This window comes from Chroicocephalus ridibundus, chromosome 2 (genome assembly GCF_963924245.1).
Source record: "Chroicocephalus ridibundus chromosome 2, bChrRid1.1, whole genome shotgun sequence".
NCBI classification, from domain to species: Eukaryota; Metazoa; Chordata; class Aves; order Charadriiformes; family Laridae; genus Chroicocephalus; species Chroicocephalus ridibundus.
The window spans coordinates 3,679,699-3,705,165 of NC_086285.1; the positions used below are offsets into that span (position 1 = coordinate 3,679,699).

Genomic DNA, 25,467 nt, shown 5'->3' on the forward strand with positions numbered 1-25,467 from the left:
TCGGGAGTTGTTCTACTGCTAAAATCAGTCCTTGACTTGGACATGATGCTAAAGTTGACTTCTTTTACTTTTTTTAGATGGTGAGAAGGATGTGTGAAATGACAACTAAACTACAGTTAAGAGCTGCTTACCTTTTATCTCTTTTATTGTTTTCTATAATGACTATTTCTTACGATCCATGCCCTTAGCCCATTTGGAGGCAGTGGCTCAGAAGAAAAGTCCCCCCTCTTAGCAGCTTCCACCTCGAATAGGCAAAGAGCAGACAGGAGAGGCAGGAAGGGGTTCTGCCTTTGCTGCTCTCTCTTGCACATCAGTTCAGTTAACATCTCCAGTCATTAGACTCTCTTACCCTGCAAAGACCAGAAAATGAAGCTGTTTCTGCCTATGCTGTCTCAAGGACCGGGGTTCAGATACCAGTGGGGTAGCTAAAGAGAGAAATGCTTTTTATATCATTTTCAAAAACATCCCAAGAAAGTCCTGAGCGGGAAGGAATCACTCAGAGCCAGAGCATGTCTCAGGCTTAGTAACTCCCATCTTTCTACATCTCTGTGCCTGTAAATCACCTGGAGGGATGCTTTTATTTCACATCCCTCCTTAGTCAGCCAGTTGTCCTCCTTATACCTTTACGGTTCCAAAACACAAGCAGCAGCATTAATATCGGTTGATTATATAATATTAAACTAATATTACCATCAGTTAAGCTGATTTCTAAATTTCTGACACGTAAATTCCATAGAGTGTTGCTTTGGATGGCTCAAGAAGTGATTCCTAAATTAAGGGCTGGAGCCCCAAAGGAGGTTGGTACGTTTATGAGCAGGATCTCAGAACAACAGAATTTCCCCTCCTTTTGCTAGTTGATGCGGTCACGAACTCATTAGAGTAGACCTCAGCTGGAATTGGGATAGTGATGAGGTAAAGTTTGGGAAGAAGCCCCTAAGGGCACATTCCATCTCTCCTTAATGTGTAATGAGCTGAGAAACAGCTTTGAAACTGCTAGCAGAAAATAACAGATAATTTAAAGATGGTGTTGAACAATGTCTATATACGCAGGTCCCAGACCCCCAAAAAAAACCGTTTTAACTTCGCAATGTAGGGCAAAGTCTAGCACAAGCACGCACGGATTCATTCTCATCTTTATCTAAAATGATTTAGTTTTATCTAATTCTGAAAGGCACCGTGGCCACTATGAAGGCACTGCATAAACCTTAAAGCTTTATAGCAAAACTATAGAAAACTCGGGGGAAAGAGTAAAGCAGTGGAAATGAGCAGTAGAAGAGAGGGTGCTCTGGTAGAAAAGAAATCTCACTGTGTCTGAGCAGATCGCAGATCTGTGTCTGAGCTTCCTTGTGCTTGCAAGGACAGCGATGTCTTTACTTTCAATTTTTTCCACGTAAGAAACACCACTGAAAAATCTGCAGGAAAAAATCCACGTTAAACATACAAATTTAAGAGCATTCAAGTCTGGGTTTAGGTGTTCCTGTCCACAGATTTTAAATCTATTTGATCCAATTTCATCTGTAGCTCATTGAAAGTCAAAGTTTGTCCTGGGATGGGAGCAGAAGATTGCTTAGACTCAAGCTGTGTATCTATACGGGGATGCTGAGAAGTCCCAACTGCTTTGGATGCATCAAAAAATCTGAAGTAAGGCCAGCAGAAATATACTGAGAAATTATCATCGTGCATCCCAGATCGATCTGGTACTCCTGTGCCAATTCGTGGTAGCAGGATCAGGCTGTGTCTGCAATAGCGGTATTATGAAGAGTAAAAATCAGTACATTTTGGCATAGGTGACTTCTGCAGGAAATATTCTAACTTCCTTTTCCTGTTCGCCAAAAGCTTAATGCCCTTTTAATGTAACTGTTCTGCATGTGAAAAAGCAGATCTCTGGTCTCAAAAGAGTCTTTGATCGGCAAAATATAGTTAAGATACTTTATTTAAAAAGAAGAAACTGCTGACCCTGTTGTAATAAAGGGCATTTTGCCATTGTGTTTGATGAAGCCAGGACTTGAGCCAAAGACACACAGAAAAAGGTTAAACTCCTTGAGTGTTTAAAATCTTTGGGTGAAAATGTTCTATGGGTCCAAAGCACCGTAGCAAGTGGTCAACAAAAGGACATCAAACATAGCAGCATCCAGAAGAACATTTCTCATCTGGACGTACTCGTTGTATATGTCCACGCACTCAAGGAGGTTAATGGAGCTGAGATCCACCTGGGGGAAGGGGCACGGAGGTTTTTCCTGGCTCAGAAAGTGAGTGGAGATGGGCATGTGGGTGTGTGCATTGCGTGTGTATCCCTTCCAAAATGACACGCTTCACCAAAAGCTGGAGTGCTCACAAAACTAACCCACTGTAAGCACCTTGACAGTCAATGGCATGTGCTGATGGAGTGTGGCTCCCCAAAAAGTCTTGTCTTCCTGCCAACTCCATGTCAACGCTTTCTGTCATCAGAGAGGAAACGATAACCACTGTGGTGAAGAGCCCAAGACAAAGGGGAAGGGTTTCTCCTGCACGTTCTTCTTCAGGTCATTCACCTTCCCGCTCCCCAAGAGCGGAGCCAACTCCAGAGCCGGTTTATGTTTCAAAGATCAGGCAGCCTGTCCACAGGTATGAGCAGGAGGCAGCATCGAGGTCTGCCGTTCCCATGCTTTTTGTCACAGAACCAGAGGACAGGCAAGGAGCAGCAGCTAGAGACGTTGTCATAGAGACCAAGGTGGAAGAGAAAAAGCCCAAGTGGGTTGAAGTGGAGGAAATAATTGAATTCAAGGTGAAAAAATCACCAAAACCTACAAGGAAAAGAGGGTCTTCCCCAGTAAAACAAGAAAAAGATGACTCCGGGGTCTTAACGTTCACTTTTCCCAGCCCAAGGCCTAGGCGTTCCCCAGAAGATGATCCAAACACAAACAACTCCAACAATAAATTGGTGGAACAGTCAAAATCTATGCCTAATGACACTCTCTCGGAAGCTGATATCCAGCCCTTGGTGTATGCAACTGAGCAGGAAGGACCTCAAGTCAGCACCGAAGACAGAAGCTCCCCATGTGCGTCCGAACAACTAGGAAATAATTCATTTATGGATTATGGAACCGAAGGAAAGAGCTTCCCACAGGAAACAAGTGCTCACTATGGGTCAGACGTTTCTTCCCCGCTGCTTGCCTGTGGGGGCGAGCCTTTGATCTTCAGTTTTGAGACAGCTGCTGCAGACCAGCAGGAACTTCTGTTCTCACCAGTGAGTCCAGAGGTTACAGAAGCAGCAGATGAATTAGACATATCTTGGCCTCTTGAAGAGGGGGTACCTGAAGTAATACAGGATGTTCTTCCAGAAGAGGATAATATCGTTATAGTTGATGAACCAGAGGAACTACAGACAGATGACATTAGCACCCGGGACCGCAAAATCTTAACCCACAATGGCAAAGTATTAACTTTGGAGGATCTTGAAGATTATGTTCCTGAAGAAGGTGAGACCTATGGGTGTGATGGTCAGAACCCCAGGACAGACAAACCCTGTGAGATCTCCGTGCTCCAGACAGAGATCAACGAGCCAATGATTGGGAAACCCGTGCTGCTGAACCTGGGGAGACCTGTGGTTTCCAACCCCACGCAAAGATTTTTCAGCCAGTTTGAGGAGCACGTTCCTGGGGCCATGTTCATGTCAGCATCAAGAGTAACCGGTGTGCAGTCTTTAGGCTCCTCAAACATCTCTTTCCATGTGAGTGACACCTGCATGGCCATGACACCTGGAGTGCATGCAGCAGCAACAGCTTCTCCTGGTCCTTCCTTCACAGTGAAACCATCTTTCTGCACTGAAGTGCAGCTCTCAGCAGACAATGGACAGTCAAGCTTTAAAACTGAAGTTTCCACGAGAACCCTCAGCTACGGGACTGTTGGCGAGCCTGTTACCTTGCACATCAGCACAGAAGACCTCTCCCAAAGCTGAGCAGATACAAGCATAATTTTCAACACAAAAGAAAGCAGCGTTTTAGAAAAAAAAAAAATAAAAATAATCAAAATTGTTGTAGGTGAGGGGAATTGGTGGCAAAGATTACAAGGTAACATGTATGAGAGAATATCTTTGAGGAAAATATATTTTAAAATATTTAAATACGATAAGTCAAGCTTTTCCAGTCTCAAAGGGAACATGTCTGTCAGAACAGTTTGTAATTTTAAAAGCTTTGATTGAGGTGAACATATATCATTCCATAGTGGGGAGGTGATGGTAGGTTTAGGTAAAGCCTGATTCTCCTGCCTATGACAGAACTATAAATGAGTAAGTACGGTTTTGTCCATGAACTTAAAATTTATTTCAAGTGCCGATTTGTAAATTATGGTGTGGCAAGAAGGTGAAACTACCTAAGCTTTTCAGCATCCTTCAGCAGCCCCAGGGTAGGAGGACTGGTTCCAGCTCAAGCAATCTCCTGGCCCTGTGTGCGCCCGAAGGTCGTGAAGCTCCACACTGCTTTGAGTCTGCTGTACACTTTTGACACCAATTAGCTCTATCAAAATTTCTTCATAAACCTTTCAACATGCACAGTCTGGTTACATTATCTTAAACTTCTGCCACAGAATGAAAAGTATAGAAAATATTGCATTTCTGAGGGCCGCTCAGACCCTTCGGTTGAAATCCTAATTTGACTAAAGTCAATGGTGAAAGACCCACTGACTTGAGGAAGCAAGGATTTCGTTGTTCTCTTCTGCTTTAAGTAAAAAAGACCATCTTTTTAAAATGACTGCTATTTTCAAGTCCACTTCCTAGTTGGCTAAAGATGTAGGTCTCATTATATTGCATTCTAGTGTAGTGGATTTATAAACCATATCTTTAAAAAGATAGATTTACCTAACGTGCACCAAAAGATTAAAGTGCTGCACAAAATTACTTCTGCATCTATAATAAAATGCTAACGTGCATGAAGAACCGTAAATGTGGTCTTTGTCAATAAATATTGCTGGAAGAATAAGAATATTTGGTCTCCTGTACGCGCCAGTGGTGAAACATCACTTTTAACAGATTGATGGATGATGTCTCCTATATGTGGTAAGGGGAATTCACTGCTGAGCTATGGTGAAGTAGCAGGAGCACAAAGACAGATATACAAAATAAGAAAGAAAGAAAAAAAATATTTACCATAAAAGTATTGGGCTGCTTGGAAGCACTGCCAGTTGCAATTTCATCATATTACTGTAACCGTGTTCGTGGAGCTGTCTTGTAGAGGTATTGCCTTCTGTTGAGTTTCTCTGGAGCTTGGCAGCTCAGTGGAAGCGCTGATTTCCCGGGGAAGGCTAAGATACCCTGGGCATGGTCCATTCCTGTTGCACAGACCTTCCTTGAGTTGCTCAACGCTGGAAAGAAATGAGCTCACAGGCCCAAATATTGGTCCCAGTTGAAATCAGCTGGAGTTTGTCCTTGATCTCGGTAGGACCAGGCACTGGCCTTCTCTATCGTAGACAGAGATGTGGGGTGAAAAGTCCCGACACCTTGTCCCAGCTCAGTTGTGTAGCGCTGTCGCTAGAGAAAACATTTTCGTTTAGAGGGTGCAGGGAAACCAGAAACGCTACATTTCTGACTAGCATGAAGCGAGAGGATTGAGTGAGATTTGGGCTTGGAAATGTTGATGTGTGATGTTGCCTGAGTGTTTCCCAGCTAGGTAAAATTGTGAAGCTTGTTCTGGAGTCCTCCAGGCAATATTCCTGCTAACAGGGATTGAGTTCACGAAAGGTGCTTGTAGAAAAGAATACATTATTTTTTTTCCTTCTGTGGCTGCACCTTGATTGTGTACTGACTACAATGAACACATTGATTTCACAGCCTTTTACCTTCAATATCCACACAGGGCGTTATGCGTAATATCCTGTGCACTACCCTTGTGATTTAGGATGCTTTTCCAGTGATTACATGTGGTGAAAGAAATCAAGCCTCTTTTATGTTACTCTCCCATTTTTTATAACATCTCCTTGGTTTATACTGTTTGTTTTATAATTACGCGATACGATGGATATATATTAGTGCTTTTTTCATATATTGCACTGTACATTGGAAAGTAACAAACGTACAACAAAGAAATACTTTCAAAACTGAAAATATTTCTTTTTTTTTATTGGGCCTGATTCTGATCTCAGTTATTTTGGTATCATTCTAGAATAATTCCACAGGAAGAAGTGGATTTGATTCAGATTTACAAAGATACTGCTGAGAAAAGAATTTGCCCTACGATAGTCCTCAAAAATATAGTGTTAATCAAAAATTAATAAAGATGGGTAAAGGATGGCGGAGGTTTGCTCAGGTTGCAGCTGCAGGATGCAGCTGAAAGGTTGCAGTTCAGATGGTCATAGAAGAAATAATTATACTTTGATTCATTAGCCCAAAGCAATTAACATCCGTTTACATTTTCTTCTGAAATTTAAGCAAAAGAGAATAATTTGAAAGGAATTTTTAAAATCCTACGCAGGACTCTGTTCAAAAACTGAAAGGTTTATGAAAAGTTCATTACATATACTTTCAAAATATTCTCCTAGAGGTTAAAAATAATGCTTGTAAGTGATTAAACTATGTAGATAACTAATGAGATGTGTGGGGGTTTATTTCTTGTAGATGAAAACATACAGCTGTATTAAAAATTTTAATACAAAGAATGTTTTACTAAAATTCCTGCAGGTGAATGAGTATTAATAAAGTGGAAACTTCAGTTTGCTTGAGATACAAAAAGAAAAAAAAAAGAAAAAAAAATAACACCGAAAAAAACCCAAATAAAAAAAAAATCAAATGCAAGATATGCTGTTAGATGCTGAGTTTATATCAATAAATGTCTTGCATCTGCTGTCACTGAACTCACTGGGTTTGTGTTCTTTTCTGTTCATGGCACTCAGTAGTCCATCAGCTCAGACACTTTTCCCATTGACTTTAGCACGAGCTGGTTGCAACCCGAGAATGCGGTTGGGTTCAGCTTCCATAAAAGCTCAGCTTCTTATGGACGCTTTCAGAAGTGTTGACATGAAAGAACCTGGTTTTAGTCAATAATTCTGAACAATGCTTCTTCTCTTGGGTCCTTCTCCCAGGATGAGCTGAAACTTCAAAATACACGTCAGTCTTGTGTTCCTGGTCGTCGGCTGAAGGACATGTGGGGTGGAAATGTTCATGGCTGAGATTTTAGAATTGGGAAACAGGCTGTTCATCACAGTTGTGTCCTCACTGCAGCGTTATTTTGACGTACCTCAGCTAATGTTGAAGTGCCTCATAGCGTGTAGCATCCCTAAACAGGATGGAAACAGGGAGGAAAGTGGTGGTATTAGCAGCAAGGGGGAGAACTATGGCTATGTATGAACTATATATATATACACATATATATAAAGTGTGAATGTATTTTCTCATTGAGAGAAGCCTTTTTAAGTGGTGCGGTTGTTGGCAGCTGCCCAGCTCGTAGGACAGCACTAGTTGGTGGCAATCCCAACAGGAACACCAGGGAATCAAAATATTTATCTGGGGAAATATTTAAAGATCTTCCACCCAGCCCAGTGCTGCTGAACACTGATGGGCAATCTGGGGCATCGTGTGAGGAAAACTTGTTTTTTCCATCAACAAACCCAGAACGGAGATATTTCACAACCACTATGCTCATGGGGAGGAGGTTGAAAACAAAAATCAAGTGAGACATCTTCAAAGGGGGCTGATCCAAACGTAACCTTCAGCTCTACCTGCTAAGGTCTCTCCTGGGAATTTACTTCCCTAAGGCAAGGAAAGGAGCAGAATAAAAACATCTACAGGACACGCTCCTGTGTCAATGACAGTAGGTCAGAGCTGTTTGTGTGCAAGAGCTCTGGTTTTTTCTTGAACCACATGATGGTTCAAGTTCGCACTCTTGCTTCGCAAGCCATCATGTCATGAACATGATGAATTGTCTTAATTTGGTGTTCATTTTATCTGTCTTTATGGTTACTTGAGGGTTTCCATCGATATCATCTATTCCTTTGTTGTGCCTCTTCAAGTTTTGTGGAAGGTGTATTGGGAGGGAGATTGGATGAGACAAGCTCCTGAGGTCCCATCCTAGCCTAGCTTCTTTTACCAGCGCTGACTAGGGACGAGACCATGGTTATTATCTCCCGGGTGTCTGTTCTGCAAAGATGTATGCTTGGAAATCCATTTTTATGTGTGGAAAGCTTTTGACTTCTCTCTGCCTTCGGGACCACGAGTTTCTTGAGGCAGGAGTTGTATCTTCCTCTCTATAATGCTTTCCTATACACAACCGCTGTGTGTTACTGTACAGACCGAGTGGCCTTGCTTCTAGAGTATCTTGTAAAGGTGTAGTCCAATATGAATTTAAAAGTCTCGGGTACCTTCCAGTGCAAAGCCTAGCGAAACCATTTAAATATCGCAAAGTTGGACAAATACATTATTCTGCAAGTGGTAGCTTTTCTGCCATCCTCTCAGACTTACAGGCTCATGAAGGAGAGCAGCCTTCCCTTCTTTCCCTTGCCCTTCTCCAGAGTCACCGGTGAGGCTGGTACCTCCTCACTCCTCCTCTTTTCCTGTGAGAATAATGTCCTCCTTGCACGTAGGCTCTGTGTCAGTGCAATGGGTCACCGCTGAGTTCGTTTCATTCATCTTAATAAAGGTATTTTTGACAGACCAGCCAAGGTAGGGTTGAGTTGGGAAAAGGATACTTCATTCTGCTGTCTGGGGAGAGGCTGGGTGTGTGTGCGGTGTGACGCAGTGTGGCACGGTGTCCTCAAACCTGGTGAGATACGTCTTTCTGAAGCGTGTTGTCTCAGCCTTCTTATTTTAAGTCTTAGCTATGTTCCCTCTTGCTGGAATAAGCATTTCTGCATCATCTCTCTCCTCTAGAAGGGGAAAATGATACAATTGCAATTATTTCCATGGGTTGGATGATGCTGCTATTTTCTTTTTACCCTGAAGAGAGAAAAGCTGTTCTTTTTGTCTGTAGGAATGACTTCCCCACAGTCAGAGATGGAGAATTCTGTCCAGGCCTCGCTTCAGCGTGCTGATAAGGAGATCAAGACAGCTCTAAAAAAACTCGTGGACTCGGCATCACTGCTGGTGACTCTTCCCCCAGGCATGCGAGGAGGAGCCAGTGGCCTTGGCCTTCCTGGGTCTGTTCCTTCAGACCACTCAGAAACAGCAGCCAGGCCCTCTGTGCTAGTTCATGAAGCCAGTACCCAAACCCAGACTGCTGCAGGTCATGGTAGGTTTGGCATGAATCTATAAAATGTCCCGTGGGGTCAAAAGAGACAAATATATTGAACACACCAATAATGATATTTTTCCTTCATTTTTCTATCTCATTTTGAGCAGTTGCAGATTAAGAAAGGACGTTCAGACCCAAAAAAATGTAGGACTGTGGGTTGGGGTTAAGTTGGACACAACTTTGGAGCAGATCTTTCTGGAAACAGAAGGTGTTAGAAAACTGTGCCTGAAGTAGAGTTTGGTTCACCACCTGACCAAAAAGGAGAGATTGGGGATTTTTCCACCTTTGGTCTTTCGACCATGGGCTTGCTTCACGGTTTTTGGGGGAGAAGGTGGAATGGGATTCCTCCTTTAAGTTTGTAGAAGTCATTTTGGCTTTGATTTGGTGGGGTGGGTAAGGGAGGTTGCTTTTCTTTTGTTGTTTACCATAAACAAGCTGGAAATGTGTTTAACACCCCTGTATCAATGGACGGAGTCTTTCTAGGATGTTGGGCACATCAGGTTCACCTGCATTTCACTGGTCCTGGAGCCTTGACAAACTCCTTAACGGTTTCTGTGTGACTTAATGTAATTATGTGTGTGGCTGTGTTTTGACAGGAGGCAAGTTCTTCGTCTTTGCATTGGTGTTTTGTTTTGTTTTGCTTTGAGGAAAAAATGGATAAAAGGCTACCCTTCCTCTCTTCCTTCTACTTCTGCAATAACACCTTGTCTAATCTGTCTCTGTGTCAAGTCTGAGTAACTATCCTCCATCAGTGTCACCTTAAAAGGATAATGTCAAGTAGCCTTGAGCTCTCAAACTTCAGATGCTGTTAAAAAAAAAAATATTCTTGTGTAAAACATAACAAGGATAGAAGCGTTTCATGGAATCAGAGCCAAAATAACTGCATTAAAAAAAAATGACAGGGCTTTAAAACTTTTTTTTTTCTTTCTAGTAGTAAATCATCTGTGAAAATAATCCTCCCATGAAGCGGGATGACTCAAAAATCATAAGTAAAATGTCAAGTAGCAGATTATTTCCTTAGTCATAACTACAGAGGTAATAGAATAGCGAATGAGATGGTTTTGCAGTCCTTTCAGCTGAGAGAACTAAACATGTCATTAATATGAGGAATTATTTTAATAAGATGGAGACTTGACAACCGTCCTTATTATCACGTGCTTTGAATAAAAAGAAGGCAAATATTTCAATAGGGCTGGCAACAGGAAAGCACAATCCCACCCACCTGGGATCTCTGACTCCACCAGTAATGCCTTGAATAACCATGTTTTCCATCCCAATAGAGCTGTTTCATGTGATTTCTAGAAACTGTGGCTTTTTTCCAAAACCAGCTGGCACCAAACATCTCTAGAGTGCTCCTCAAAAATGCCCTTCCCTCTGGGGAGAAGGCTCCACTTGATTTAACCTTTTCTCCTCAGGTGAAAAAGGAGATGATGCACTTTATCCTATGGGATAATTCCAATGGTTAATACCAAAAGACAACCAGGTACTTCTGGAATGGCAGATCAAACCAGTTTTTGAACATATATCTGATAAAAAAAATTAATAATGAAAGGAGAGCAATACCTGAACTGCCATCAGGCTGCACCATCATTTTATTTTCTTTGTTCCAATAAGCTTGAGATGTCAAACCTTGTTCTGGTGTAACTTAGAGTTGTACAAGGAAATTTTCAAAGAACCCGTTGGAGGTGTACCAATGCTGATGTTATAACATCACCAGGTCCTCTATATTAGCATGCCTCCACATTATCTCCGTATTAGTTGTACCCCAGCCAGGGCCTGCCTTGGCCACCAGTTTTAGAGTGACATCAGCTGACTCATTTCACTGATGCTGTCTGTGATTGCACCAGGGAGTCAAGAACTGTTCTCGTAATGCAAAGTTTAATTGAAACATTTCTGTGTACGAAGCTAACGCTGAGCATCCCTGGAGGTATCTAGAAGAGGTGTTGATGTGGTGCTTAGGGACATAGTTTTGTGGTGGACTTGAGTGTTAGATTAATGGTTGGACTCGATCTTAAGGGTCTTTTCCAACCCAAATGATTCTATAATTTCATCATGGAACTCAAACCCAAAGTATCTCCTATAAAGGATGCACTGAACTCACACTATCCTTCCAGTCATCCTTTTTCTTCTTGTCCCTACTGTCTGTCTTATTTGGGTCTGCATGTGTTTTCTTACCGAAAAGTTAGTTTTGCCCAGTCATCAACGTGCCACCATTGTCTCTCTGATGTTATTCAAACCCTTTGCTTCTTGTCATCTTCTCAAAAGGCTCAAATTCTCCTCTTAGCTTCAGTGATTGCACCCAGCTGAGGTCAGATGGACTCAGTTCTGACACAAGGCAGACTAGAGATGGCTCCAAAGGTTTGTTCTGCGTTCCAGGTGTGCTGTCATAGGGGACGTGTCTAACTTGCCCTATTTCTGCTGCCAGGCAAAGCACAAAGGCAGATTCCAGCTGAAGAAACAAGTGTGCCAAAGCCCAGCCCCGGTCCTCCCTGTGATGACACGGCTGCCAGAGATGAAAGCACTCAGGAGCGCACCGTTCCTATTACCAGGTAAATACCCACCCCAAAGCACAGATTTCTGAATGCGGCAGACTTTGTTGCAAGAAGAGCAAGTCCTCCACGGTGGAGAAAGCAGGTGGTGATTTCAACTGATTCTTGTAGGTTTGTTATTACTTTTAGAATCCTGTTCACACATGCTTTGTGCAAGAAGGATAGAAAGTGTTGGAGAGAAATTAATTCCCCCAAAACAAAATTCTTCTTGTATTAATTTTAAGTAAATAGTGATTTGTCTGGTGGTTAAATGCACAGATCGATGGCAGGTGAAATCCTGTATCTCTGTAGTTGTACGTGACTGTGTAATGATCTTTTCTCTTGGCCTTCATGAAAGAACATCACCAGCTGCAGGGGCAGGCGACTGGTACGGAAGAGAAGGAGATGCGGTCTGGGACATACACAGTGAAGTTTATATTGAGACCACAGAAAGAACCTGCGTGTATAAAACTGAGCAGAAGACCCCAACAAGTAAGGAAGAGTCTTGTTTCCCTCTCCCACATCCCATGATTGTCATTGTCTTTTCTTTCGGTAATAGCCCTTGATGACTGTTTTCTTAAAGTATTTCTATTTCTTGAGTCATAACTGTTTACTAAGCAAAAAAATAACAGGTAAGCGTGAAGATACGAAGCCTAAAAGTAACGCCAGTATAAAGAATTTGTGTGTGTGTGTGTGTGATTGCTGTGATATCTTTTGATTTGACACTAAGCTAATGTCACATGCTCAATGGCCAGTCCTGTAAATCCCATTTGAGTAACTCAACCTACATCAGCACACGAACAAAGCCGTGGTATTGTGCCTGCGGCAAACCCTTGTGTCTCACCAGGTCCTCCCTACATGCAAGTGACAATAGAGGATGTGCAGGTGAATGCTGGGGAGCGTGCCAAATTTCAGGCAGTCATTGAAGGAACCCCTCAGCCTACCGTTTTGTGGTTTAAGGTAAGTGCAGGCGCTTCTCTGACTGAGAATGAGGGCTACAGAAGGGACTGGAGGGCAGTATTGCCGTGTGGAATTCATTTTGTTCTTTCATCTCACATTGATTCTGGATCATATCTATATGATAGATATAGATCTTAGTCTTTGTTGACTTACAGTCTTATAGATCTTATAGTCTTTGTTGAAAGAGTTGCAGTTCTCACTAGAACCACCAACCATGCATCTCACCCTCTGTTGTTTCCAGTGCCCAGAGAGGGCGACCAAGATGGTTTTGGGGACCAAGATGGGCAGGAGAGGAGATTGGTGGCCTGTCTGAGAGCCGTCAAGATGCATGCTGTAATTTTGGGGTCGGGGATGGGATTAAGAGTGGATTATTCCAATTCTCAATGTGACTTCCAGGCTCTGTATCTTTTCTGTAGCTAATTGGTAAAATGAGTGTGACTAAGGACAATGACTATCCCATGGAAAGAAAGAGAAATCATTTATTATTCCTCAGAATATGGTCATGGCCCTGAAATAAGCCACTGTTTTTCCGTGATGGTTGTCTGTAACTCTCTGTCCAACAAACTGGTTTGTACGCAAAAGTTTTATTCCCTTTTTTTTTCTATCTTCTGTGTGGGAAGTGCAAGAATAAGCTACTCAGACAAGTAAAATAACCTTGAAAAATAAGCCAAAATGCAAAGAACTCCCTCCCACACACACAATAACACACAGACAGGCACGCACCTGAACACATAGAAAAGAACAAGAAAAGACAAGAATATACGATACACCCTGTTAATATTCTCCCAATCTCTGACGTTTTCAGCTCTGAGTTATCCCAAGCTAGCTGAACTTTTATGTATTTACTAACCCACAGTAAAGCTCTCCACGTGCTTATCTGGTCTCCTCTTGCACCCATGCAAATGTCTTGCACGTACAGCGTCCTTTGACAAGGGGTTCAACCCAACGACAGTGCGCTGCCTGCAGTGCCACCTCTTTTGGGCAGTTCTGTACAGATTTGTGAGGAATTAACCAGGAGAAGTTAATCCCTGCCCACTCACGCGGCTATTCATAATTCTGAACAGCTCTATCGTGTCCTATCGAGCCTCCCTTCGAGGCCGAAGAGCCCCAACTTCCTCTCTCAATCCTCATCTGGAAGCTGTTACAGAAAGAACATTGCTGCAACAGCACCACGCACGAGGCAAACCGAGGATTTCTAAGATGATGCTTTCTGTCTTGTTCTTCATTTCTTCCCTAATAATCTTTAACATCTGGTACTTTTTGACTGCCGCCAAGCCCTGAGCTGGTGCTGCCATGGAGTGATCTACTGTAACGCAAAGTTTTGCTCCAATGTAATAAGGAAGATCTCGGAGCCCGACGCTTCATGCAGGGCCATAGGGCTACATCACTTTACATTTCTCTGTATTATATACATTTATCTGGCATTTTACTGCCCAGTCAGGTGGTCTTATAAGGTCCTTTTGCAAATCTTCATAGTCTACTCTCTGTGTCACACGTGCTCCCTCCTGTACCCCTCTTTTCATAGCATTTATGAATATGTTAAGCAGCAGAAGTGCCAGCACAAGCTGGAGACCAAGCAGAAGCAAAATAGCTGATCCTCGTGCTCCCGGGGCTGGCTGCCCAGGCGTGGTGAGCTGGGAGAACCAAAGAATAGACCACATAGCCCTGGTGATCCCTCCCAAGCCTGTACTCCTACCACGGTGTTAGGAAACAAAAATGTTACTGGGTAACATGGAAGCAGAGAAACAGTTACCCACAGGGGACTTCTTCAGCCAGGATTTTGTTAGTGAGATTTTCTTGCCTAAAAGGTCTACGATGTAGCTCTGCTCCTGTATCTCGTTCCTCCAAGAGAAGAAACATCTGTTTCCAACTTGTTTTTCCCGGTGCCAAAATATCGTTTCATTCTTTCAGGGCACGTCATTGCTGACAGACAGCAACAGGCTCCATCAAGGGAACGAAGGAACAGCGTATTTCTTAGTGGTGGACAACGCTGCCTCGGAAGATGGTGGTGTTTATACCTGTGTTGCCAAAAATGCAGGAGGGGAGGTGTTGTGCAAAGCAGAGCTTATCGTACGTGAAGGTAAGGTCATTCTTTCAGCTGCAGGAGTTGCTTCCATACCCACTGCAGTGTGTGCTCTGTTGCAGTCGTCTTCTGGTACCCGTATGCTCCGTATTCCCACGCAGAATTTGTATTTTAGCAGTGTGTCAGGATCCAGTATAAGGGCAAATTGTCTAATGACCAGTATAAATACACACACACACACACACACATATATATACACAAATGAGATTTTTTTCCTCTGCTTCAGACTGCGTGATGAACTGACACAATGGGCCACAGAAATAAGTGGGGCCGTGTCTCTGGTGGGGGTCTGCTCTTTAATCTGGCTCTTTTGATTTATGTCAGGTGAAGATGCAGCCCCAAAGTTTATGTTGGCAGGTTCCGTCGTCAAACAGCTCCACTAAATTCTGTGCGGAAGTTTAGAGGACACCTGTAATTTTTCCTGCCTTAAATTGTCCTGCGATAACTTTGCATGCTATTAGCAAGGCATTGTTGGCCGAATCTTAACGCTTATATTTTCCTTCATTTCCAAAGCTAAGAAAGACCAAGCAGAAAAGAAAGTGGCCACCAGGAGAAAGCTCCATTCCCTTTATGAGGTTAAGCAGGAGATTGGAAGGTAAATGAATTTTCCAAGTTTATATTATCACTAATGGAGAATACCTAATTGCCCACCTGAGCTGCTCAGCGTGTGGAACCAGAGGCAGAGGTGGATCCAGCTGTGGAAAAGCCTGAAAAGGTGAAAGTACTGGCAGAGGTGGGAGGTCTCCCCATTGTGGGGGTGCTGGAAACAATTTCTTGAGGATTCTGACAGAAGATGGGAGGGTCCAGACAGCCCAAAAGTCCAGGTAGCTCCAACCAGAAAAAATACCAGCCATAGGTATGGCTCCTCGGAAATTTTAGCATCACAAGCCCAGAGTGACGTATGTCCAAGCCCCATCTGCCCGTCCAAGGGATCCAAGAGCATCAACCTTTGTCAGCACAAGGCTGTATCACCTGAAACAGCTTTTCCCTTGATGCGAACTTTTTGCCTAGTTTTAGAGACAACCAGGAGAGGGCAATAGCACCTCACATACAGGAAAATCAGCTTTTCCTGTTGGAGAATTTGAGCCCTGAGCAGTAGGGAGCTGTCAAAGGCTGGGACGTGGAAGGGTCTATGCCTGCTGTGCAGAAGGCTTTGAACCAAGTCTGAGCAGGGTTGTCCTTTGATTTTATGCAGGGGCTGCTTCAGTTTTGTGAAACGAGTTGTACATAAAGGGAACAGAGTGTCTTGTGCTGCCAAATTCATACCTCTACGAAGCAAAACAAAGGCTCGAGCACACCAAGAGAGGGATATTCTTGCCTCTCTGTCCCACGACAGAATCACCAGGCTCCTGGATCAGTTTGAAACGCGGAAAACACTGATTTTGATTCTGGAGTTGTATCCTTTTCTGTGCTGCTTCTCTGAGGAGGCTGGGAAATACTGGGCAGAGCTCATTTGTTGAATAACTAAGCCATGAAACATTTTAAAGTTTTGCTTGAGATAAGAGGGACGCGTACAATCTTTCTCTGCGCTGTAGGATAGGATGCTCTGTGAGCTCCTCACTGAAGTACGGTGTTTCTGCTGTTTTGGGAAAAATCATAACATTTGTATATACAAGTGTGAAAGAGTTGTTAAGCACCAAATCTCTTTTCTGAAATGCCTGGAAGTGTTCCATGAGCTCCAGTCTGGGTGAGCAGCAGAAAAATGCAGCGCAGAGCAGAAAAGCCCATAACCAACAGGCAGATTGTAGCGCGAGCGATACCATGCTCCTGCGCGTAGGGAGCACGTAGGTTTAGAGCAACCCAACTCTATTACACTTCTGCGACAGAGGTTTTAATGAATTACATGCACATCACATTGCCAGAGGTCACCTCATGAATTCTGCTCCGTTAGCTGGGTAGAGGCAGTTACAAAGTAAAACGAAGCATTTAGCTGTAGTTCTGCAACGCCTTAATGCCGTTGTCAGATGCTGCAGCGAAGAGCTCCTCGACCGTTTATTCAAGAAGAGTGTCGTCACTGAAGCAGAGGTAACCTTTCTTTCTCATCTCAAAGTCCAGAGTTGGTGGGTACCTTCCAACTGCATTTTCCTTTTTATATGAGGAATGTCTTTGAGCCCGCGATCATCTGTCAAAACATAATTAGCCTTTAATTGTGTTCCCATCAGCTTTCATTACTACATTGAGTTTCTTTGGGGAATAACTAGAAACAACCAGTGGTTTTGACCACCCGCATTGCATTCAGCCTAATACAGATGATATTTGCTCTGTTATCGTCTTTTCTTTGCTATCTGTCACTTGGAGCCTCCTATATTTTCACATGCTTAATAACAAACCAAGGGATGAAATTCCAGTTTCTAAGGGTTTTTTTTGAGATCCTTGGTGCTCAAAGTTCAAAATGTTTCACATCTCCCATCTAGTAGCCAGATGTCCCATATTTATTGGTAAAATTGATTATTTTTTTTTAGAAACATTTAGAGGGAAATATCATAGAATCATAGAATGGTTTGGGTTGGAAGGGACTTCCGAGATCAGATGTCAGCTAACACTATAAAATGGCAAAGGCAGAGGACTTGCAAAGCTGAAACTAGCTGTAAAACATCGCTTCTTGTTCAGTCATGGTCAGATTGGATCTACACATGGCCAAGAAAACAGGTTTGCAACATAGTTTTAAAACGTATTTGTGTTTTAAATGTGTTTGTCTGATTTACACCAAGCCAGAGTTGAGCCTGAGTTGGATAAATCAGATGGTGGATGAGGTTCTTCAAACTTGGGAATTTCTGTATCTCTTTTTTGCATGTTTGTAGAGTTGTTATTTTTAAGTGAGGGCTTTTTCATAGATAGAGGCTCCAGCAGGGCACACACAAGGCACAGCTTCATTCCACAGGGTTATGTTTGCTTCACAGCCTGTTTCTACTGAGACTAATATTAGAAGTTTATTCTAGTTTTAAAAGTATTTCTAGTTCAATCTCTCCTTCTCGTATATTAAAAATGTTGGCAGCATCAGAGACCCTCTTATTTACTATTAATGTTTAATAATTGTTTAATAATTGATTTAATTTTTAGGTCAAATTGTATATCAAGCAAATTCTGGAAGGAATCAAATATCTTCATGACAACAACATCCTTCATTTGGACATTAAGGTAATGTGCAATGGCAGGTCCAGCTTATCATAGTCTCTTGTTGATCAGGGAATGGGCATTCTCTATTTGAATTATTTTTACTTACAACTGAAAATATTGCCTGCTTTCAAGAAAAGTTCCTCCTTTTTGATTTTATTTCATTTACTAGCCGCTGAATATCCTCATGGTTTATCCTGAAAGGGAAGACCTTAAGCTCTGTGACTTCGGATTTGCTCAGAAGATCACGCCCTTTGAGCCTCAGTTCAGCAAATACGGGTCTCCGGAGTTCGTTGCCCCAGAAATTGTTTCTCAGTCACCCGTGTCAAAAGCAACCGATATCTGGTAACCTCTGCCCTTTCTAAAAAGCTTTTGCCCTAGCCAGCCTGATTTTCCACTTATCGTTAATAAGCAAATGGACTAGTAATAATAATACGGGAAACTGAAAGTGAACACTGAGAATTCAAAACCCATCAGGGCTCTTAAAAGCTCCTTCTGTCTATTTTGTTCAACCATAATTGAATCCTGACAGCTAATTAATGCAAAGGAGCATCTTAGCGAAGATGATCTTTCTTAGAGGCAGCAACTAGGAAGGATGATCCTAAGCGGCTTTCTAGAAAAGGCAAACAAGCTCCAAAAAGAGTATTTTGAGTCTCCTTTTCTATCTATGCTTTAAAAATGGGGGATTACTTGAGCACAATTTTTTAAAATGCTGAAAGGAAAAAAATTGAAGAGTGAAAGCAGTAGCTTTTGGGATTTATTTTCCTCGGAAAGGTGAGGAGAAGGTGATCTTCCTTGGGTAAAGGTGTCTAGTGGCAGGAACAGGGGCTGTGTGCTTGAGAAGGAGAGAGAAATAGCAACAAACACCTGACATTTGTGTTCCCTCTCTTCTCAGGGCTGTTGGAGTCATCACATATTTAAGGTAAATAAACCTTCTTGAAAAGATTCATTCAATATCCCTTTGTCAGTCAGAGCCCTTCAGTACCTTCCAGTGAGGGATTTGTGCACAGCATTGAGTCCTTCTATAACAAGGACAATTTCTTTTATGTTTTTCTCCTTTATTTACTCTTTCCTGGTTGCCCAGGGCTTTGGTCATTGTCCCTGCTTGAAGACCTGACAGCTGCTCTCCTTGCCGTTAGCGATGAGAGCGGTGGATGAGGTTCACTCTTCTCCTTCCCTCTTTTAGCCAACACCCTACTGTAGCTGTGCGAAATCAAACCCTTAATTCCTTATCTGTGAAACAGGGATAAATAATTTGGTTAAGTGCCATGTAATGCTGGGGTGAAAGATGCTCTGTCGGTGGACGCACTGCACACAAGCATTGTGAGTCCCACACATGGAGTCCCTCAAGCGTTTTAAAGCCCCATGTAGGCATTTGTGCTTCTGTCATTTGAACAGCAGATGAAAGTCTAAAGTCCGTCTCCTTTTATTTTATGGTGTTCAATAAATAAGCCTGACATGCAAGTCTCCGTTTGCTGGGGAGAACGACAGAGGAACCCTTCTAAACATCCAGAACGGGGAAATTTCATGGACCATTCCTGATTTTGTTCACTTGAGTGAAGACGCAAAGGACTTTATAAAAGGGATCCTACAGCAGCACCCCACGTGAGTGCTCCTTAGTGCTTCCTACAGCCAGCGCGCAAAGATGTTGGTGTCTCAGCAGGCAGATCTCAGCTCATCAGAGCTGCGGTTGTTTTGAATAGTAGAAAGATGACGTGGTGTGTTATGCTCTAATTCTTCTTTATTATTCCCCATTACCCAAAACACAACTTGGTAATTTGCCAAATTGGCCTGTTTCTGGTGTGGTGATGTCCTTACTCCCTGACCCCTCCAGGCAGATGAGTTTCTGAAATGACCCAGAGAAGTGGGAAGAGCAAGGGCTGGTATAGAGAGAGTTATGCAAGAATTAAATAATATTAACCACATTCATTAAACAATTTCAAGTACAAAAGGCGGCTTGAAGGCATGTTTGCAGGTGCTTGCTTTTTAATTTCATTTCTATTCCTTCTGCCTGCTGCCAAAGCTATTTTTGCTCTGGCCACCTGAAGGGTCAAACTCACTCTTAAAGCTGCTCTCGATGCCCTTGCATAGGCTCCCTGCGGAGTGCCATGGGGTCTTCCTGAGGATCTGCAGGGAGTCCCAGATTGAAAAAGGAGGATTGTTTCACCTCAGGGGGAGGAAACCTTGGCTTGAAAGCCTCTGTCTGTCTGTTTGGCTTCTCAGCTCTAAAACAGCAGTCTAAGGACACCCACAAAAGTGTATGCCTGTGTCCACGGGAAGCAGGCACCTTCAGGAAGATCTTGTGGTTGCTGCTGGAAGTGACACGCTACTAAAATGGCGATTTTTTTTTTTTTTTTTTTTTTTTCTCTTATCAGAGCCAGGCCTAGTGCTTTGGAGTGTCTTTCCCACAAGTGGTTCATGGTAAGTTTGTCCTGGTTCTTTATTACAGTCATTAAAAATATTGAGGTTGGAAGAGACCTTTGGAGGGGCAGGTCTTAAAACTGCTTGATATTATTTGCTGGTTTATTTTTTCTCTTGGTCTCCTACTTTCTGTCCTTCAGAGAAGCTCAGGAATGGCTCTCCAGAAAAAGGAGACACATTGGTGTTTACAGGCTGAGATAACTTTCCTTTCAAAAGACGAAGATTACTACTGACATGAGCAGATATAACATGTCTGCATAGAAAGGAAACTGTAGCTTTGCAGAGCAAAGTTATGGCTTATATTCCAATGCCTCAAATTGCAAAGGAGAAGAGATAAAAAATTAACAACAAAACAAAAGGAATTTAAAGCCATGTGTTGAACAGGCCTTACTTTTATCATTGAAAAGCTGAGACTGTCTGCAATTTAGCCATGAGGGGATTGTATCATTTGATCTAGTGTAACTTTCCTAAATTAAACAATTCTCGAAGGAGAGAATCCTAAAAAAAAACTTCTCAGGAAATTAAGTCAGGATTTTTTAACCAATTGTTGTCCTCTCATTCCACCCGGCAGCATAATCTCCCCCTTGAAGCAGCTCATTTCATTAATACCAAGCAGCTCAAATTCATTGTGGCTCGGAGCAAGTGGCAGGTGAGTTGGCCTTAATCTATGTTGGTTCCTTTTAGTTCTATATATTTTTAATTACATTTGCATCTTTTTAAATCTGTTGGGCTAGGACAGCAGGCACAGCAGAGATCTCAACATGGCTGAATGGGGAATAAGCCCAGGAGAGAGTGGTCAACGGATGTGGCAGAAACAAATTATCTCGGCTTCTACTGCCTGGAAATCACCTGGTCTAATGCAGGTGCCTGTAAGACACATGGTTGTGTCTAAGTCAGGTACCCCCAGCTGCCTTTGCAGTTGGAACTGAATTATAGACAGGTCCCAAGAAGATTCCTCTTTTCCTGACGTTCTCTAAAATAATCAGACTGATTGCCTTCTGAAGATGCTCGTTTCTCTCTGTTGGCTGTAAGGGGAGGCCAGCTGCTCAGCTTCAACTGAGATGTCTCACATGGCAGAAGTTAGAGCAGATGAATCCTCCTCCTACAATAGCCAAAAAGTCACTGTAGGTTGTAGTGCAGTCAATGGATTTAAGGCCATTTATTCCAGCTAGCCTCTCATCTGATGTGTTCCATTAAAAAATCCTTTTTCGTCTACTTTGAGTGGCCAGATTGTCTTTGAAAATCTCAAGTAGGGTCTTGCTTCCCCATTTGCAACAGCAAGTGTGTCCCCTGAAGTCAATACAGTTTCACCTCTGTGAATGAGAGAAGAGGAAGACTTGGAGAGCAAATAAGACCTAGATTTGATGACCTGTACAAAAGGATGGCAATGCGTTATTAAATTAATATGTGTGGTATTTAAGAATTCAGGATTTCATTTTGCTATGCTTGCTTTACCATACTCCCACCATGTTTCCATCTGAGTGCGCTATATTTTGTTTTGCCTTTCAGAGGTCTCTGATGTGCTATAAATCCATACTGGTAATGCGGTCTATCCCAGAAATCCTAGAAAGGACTCATGACAACACATCCCTGGCCATTTCCCGACATCTCATTGAAGAAAGTACTTCATCCAGTACCAGCGGTTCCTCTTCAGACAATGAGAACTCGCATTTCCCCAAGAAGAGACACTTTGGCTCCACACCCGAACTTCACTTGTCCATATTTGATGCACCAAGCCATCAGGAGCCTCCAAAGCATGCAACTGAAGAGAAGCACTCCAAAATCTCAGACCCTCCAGTAAAACCCATGAGGAGGAAGTATGCTTCAATGAAAGCTGAGGCAGGGGATAAATCGCCTACAGAGAGCAAAGAGCTCATGGCAAGTATCTTGAAGGAGAAAGAGGAGGGGCTCCATCCTAGACTTCGTGATGAAAGAGCAGAGCAGTCTCAAAGAAGCAGTGCTGCTGAGCCTTCATCAGTGACGACTTCCACAGAAAGCACATCGCATCTGGGTCAGAAAGAAAAACCAGACATATTTTTATCTGATAAGGACAGAATTGAAAAGGCTGGGGACGTGACAGAAAAGCCATCTGTCTGTGTTCCTAGACAGAGTGTCATTAAAAGCACTTTCTACAGCCAAGCAGCTGAGCTACCTGCAAGGGGGCCTTCTTCACCGGGCAGGGAGTTCAGAAGGCACCTGGACAGAGCCAGAAGGACTTTCTGGAAAGCTGGATATTCGAAGGTGCCCCTCAGTGGTCTCCGTGAACCCCTTCTAGAGCAGTTCGAACTGGAAGAAGAAGAAGGAAAGTTTGACGATGGAGATGATCGCAGGGAAAGTCTCCTTGGTTCCTTGACCAAATCGGCTTCGTTTGACACTGCAAGGAAACCACCACATCCTGCCATTGCTGGTGCTAGCCGAAGCCGTTCCCTGGATGACTACAGGTTGAGAGCTTCAAGATCAGTGAGGGAACAAGATATTTTGGAAGAAGACTATGATATAATGTCACAGGAAAGTTGCCCTGAAGGCAGTGGCCACTGTGACATTTCTGCAGGGCCTGGCAAGGAATGTTCTGTAGACACTTCAAAGCAAGAGGACTTTAGGAGAGCCAGCAAGGATTGCTCAGAAGAGCTGCCCTCTCCTTCCACACAGTGTGAGGGTAATGGGTGCCCGTCCATTTCTGTGCAACAGCTAGAGAGACTTCCAGTGTCACCTCATGGGAGTGAGAATAAGAAACATCTACTGAAGAAGTCAAAAGCTACTTACATTCAGGAGGAAGTTGAAGATTTGGAAGGCAAAAGCCCTGTTCTAACTCTCCAGTGCTCAGATGTAACTGCATCATCAGCTCAAAAACATGAAAGCGTGGAGGCTAAATCTTCCCCTGGGAGTGCCTCTGACACTGCTTTTCAGGATGGGAAAGAGTCTATTTCAACTCTCACACAGCTGGAGACCACCTCCAAGTCAGCTCTGACAAGTACGGGAAGTGTGTATCTGCCTCAGGAGTCCACTCACAGAACCGACATCCATCCGGATTTAAAAGGTGGAAGCTCACTTATCAAAAGGACAGCCCCAGTTCTACCTTGGAAAGACAAAAGGCAGAAACATTCACATGAAAAGACTTCTGCTCCTAGTGTTGCTGAATCTGACCTCATGGAGCATGAAAGCTCTGCTGTTTTGACAGGCCCACAGACAGAAACCGATTCACTTCCAGTATGTAAAGACAAAAGTCAGGAAATTCCAGGTAAAAATGTTCCAGCAACTACAGCCTTGGTGGACAAACGGCCAGGTACCCTAACTCCTCTGCACACAGCTGATGAAGGTGATCATCAGAAGCTGAAGACCTATAAAGAGGTGAGATCTGCTCTCCTGGAGGATGAAGGACCAGGTATTACAGGAATCGCTTCACCGTCAGCCCATGATGGTGAAAGCCAAACACACAAGAGGGCTCTTGTTCACATAGACACAGCATCAGCCGTCCTGAAGGGAGAGCATCTTGTTGTTCCAAAAGTCCCACCACAAAAATTAATGCCAACTTCGGTCTCCGATGGAGTATGGCAGGCTGAAACAGAATGGCCAGCTCATAGCAAGGAGAGGCCTGCTGCTCTGAGGAGTGAAAGCTCAGCTGTCGCAGAGCTTGTTCCCGGTTTGGCCCATGAGGCTGAAATCAAGGCAGCAGAAGCCCAGAAGGTTTCTAAAGGCAGTGGAACAGTCCCTGCTGTTCTGGAGAGCAGACATCCAGCTAGAACTGTGTCCTCCCAAGATACTGGCCTCCCTTCAGCCTCCCATGAAAAGCAAAAACATCCAAAGGCATCACTTGTCAGTGAGGTGAGATCTGTCGTGACACCAAGTGGAAGCCGAGCAGCTGGACAGACTATGCCTGCTCCTCTCCTCAAGGCTGGACAACAGGCTTTTGAGCAACACCGGGTGGCCTATCCCAGTGGCAGAGCTTCTGCTGCTCTGGAGGGTGAACCTCCAGATGACTCAACTGCTTCACAACCAGAAGTTGCTCCAGCTTCAGTCCGTGAGCTAGAATATGAGGAATATCCAAAGGTTTATGGTGAAGGTAGAGGTGTTGCCTTAGAAAGTGGAAGCTGTGATGCTGGAAAAACTGTCCCAACATCACTTCACAGGGATCAAAGTCAGGAGCTCTCACATCACAGGTCTTCTTTTTACAGTGATGAGGAGTCTGCTGCACTGGAGGGCTTAGTGGATGAGATGGTTTCCCTCTCTGAAGAGATGAATGTTTGGGCAGAGTCAGTTTCTAGTGAAGAGGAATGTGGAAAGCACATCTCTCCTCCCACCGAGATGTTCTACAAAGGCCCAGGTAGCCAAGCACCTATGGACACCTCCTTCCCTCCTGTACAAGGGGGTAAAAGAGGAGAAGTCTCTGACCTGGAAAACCTTGCAAAACCCCATCTTGCCATGAGTGAGGAGTCAGTAGTACTGGGAGGGCAGGGAACACAGAAGGTTCCTCGTGAATGTGAGCATCTAGAGGAATTAGCGTTTGAGAGCCCCACTTCTAGCCAAGTGAGCGCTTCCTCAACAGAGAGCTTGGATGCTGGAAAAAGACCCAGTCAAGTGTCAGTGTGCAAGGACATTGGTAAACACCCAGAAGTTTCTTTAGTGAAAATCAAAGACCTGTCAGATGAAACACCCAGCCTTGGCAGTGGAACTCCAAAGTTTGACATATCGGAGGTAGAGCCTGCCTATTTGAATTTCTCTGACTTGTATGACATTGTCTATTTTCCATTCGAATTTCTGAACTATAAGAAGCCTTCGCCTAAACCAACTGGTAGAAGATTTATACCTTTTGGTGAAAGGGCAAGGTCACCTCCTGCAGGACACTTGCATAAGGATAAAAGACTGTGCATCAGAGAAGAGTCAGAGGACAAGAACAGGAAGAACCGTTTGGAAATATCTGAGGATTCAAAGACCATGGGGAAAGGGTCAGAGAGTCATAAGGAAATGTATGGCCCCCAAAAAGACTCAAGTGGTAAGCAGAAAAGCTCCTTCTACAACAAGCCAGGACTCTTTAAGCCGTATGCCAGGTCTCATTCAGTGGAGCAATCAGTGGAGCAGAGTCTGAAGAAGAAAGTAAAAGCCTCTGTTGCCCATATTTCAAGAATCCTAAAAGGAAAGACATCTCCTGAGCCAGAAGCAGAGGAAGGTA

At 43.4% G+C, this 25,467-nt stretch overlaps 1 protein-coding gene across 22 annotated transcripts in view; it reads left to right on the forward strand.

The window, feature by feature from the left end:
- The window catches only part of OBSCN (obscurin, cytoskeletal calmodulin and titin-interacting RhoGEF), a 200,494-nt gene that overhangs the window by 160,823 nt on the left and 14,204 nt on the right, over positions 1 to 25,467 (forward strand). For 20 of the 22 annotated variants that reach the window (XM_063324255.1, XM_063324262.1, XM_063324258.1 and 17 more), the window contains 15 exons: positions 8,934 to 9,191; positions 11,620 to 11,743; positions 12,081 to 12,214; positions 12,570 to 12,682; positions 14,594 to 14,762; positions 15,279 to 15,360; positions 15,961 to 16,161; positions 16,730 to 16,790; positions 17,826 to 17,903; positions 18,052 to 18,224; positions 18,775 to 18,801; positions 19,332 to 19,484; positions 20,255 to 20,300; positions 20,872 to 20,949; positions 21,810 to 25,464. In XM_063324255.1, the coding sequence (XP_063180325.1) occupies positions 8,934 to 9,191; positions 11,620 to 11,743; positions 12,081 to 12,214; positions 12,570 to 12,682; positions 14,594 to 14,762; positions 15,279 to 15,360; positions 15,961 to 16,161; positions 16,730 to 16,790; positions 17,826 to 17,903; positions 18,052 to 18,224; positions 18,775 to 18,801; positions 19,332 to 19,484; positions 20,255 to 20,300; positions 20,872 to 20,949; positions 21,810 to 25,464 (5,352 nt within the window). Of the gene's footprint in view, positions 1 to 2,448; positions 6,823 to 8,933; positions 9,192 to 11,619; positions 11,744 to 12,080; positions 12,215 to 12,569; positions 12,683 to 14,593; positions 14,763 to 15,278; positions 15,361 to 15,960; positions 16,162 to 16,729; positions 16,791 to 17,825; positions 17,904 to 18,051; positions 18,225 to 18,774; positions 18,802 to 19,331; positions 19,485 to 20,254; positions 20,301 to 20,871; positions 20,950 to 21,809; positions 25,465 to 25,467 lie in introns of those variants that run through there. The other 2 variants (XM_063324276.1, XM_063324277.1) reach the window with 1 other exon arrangement.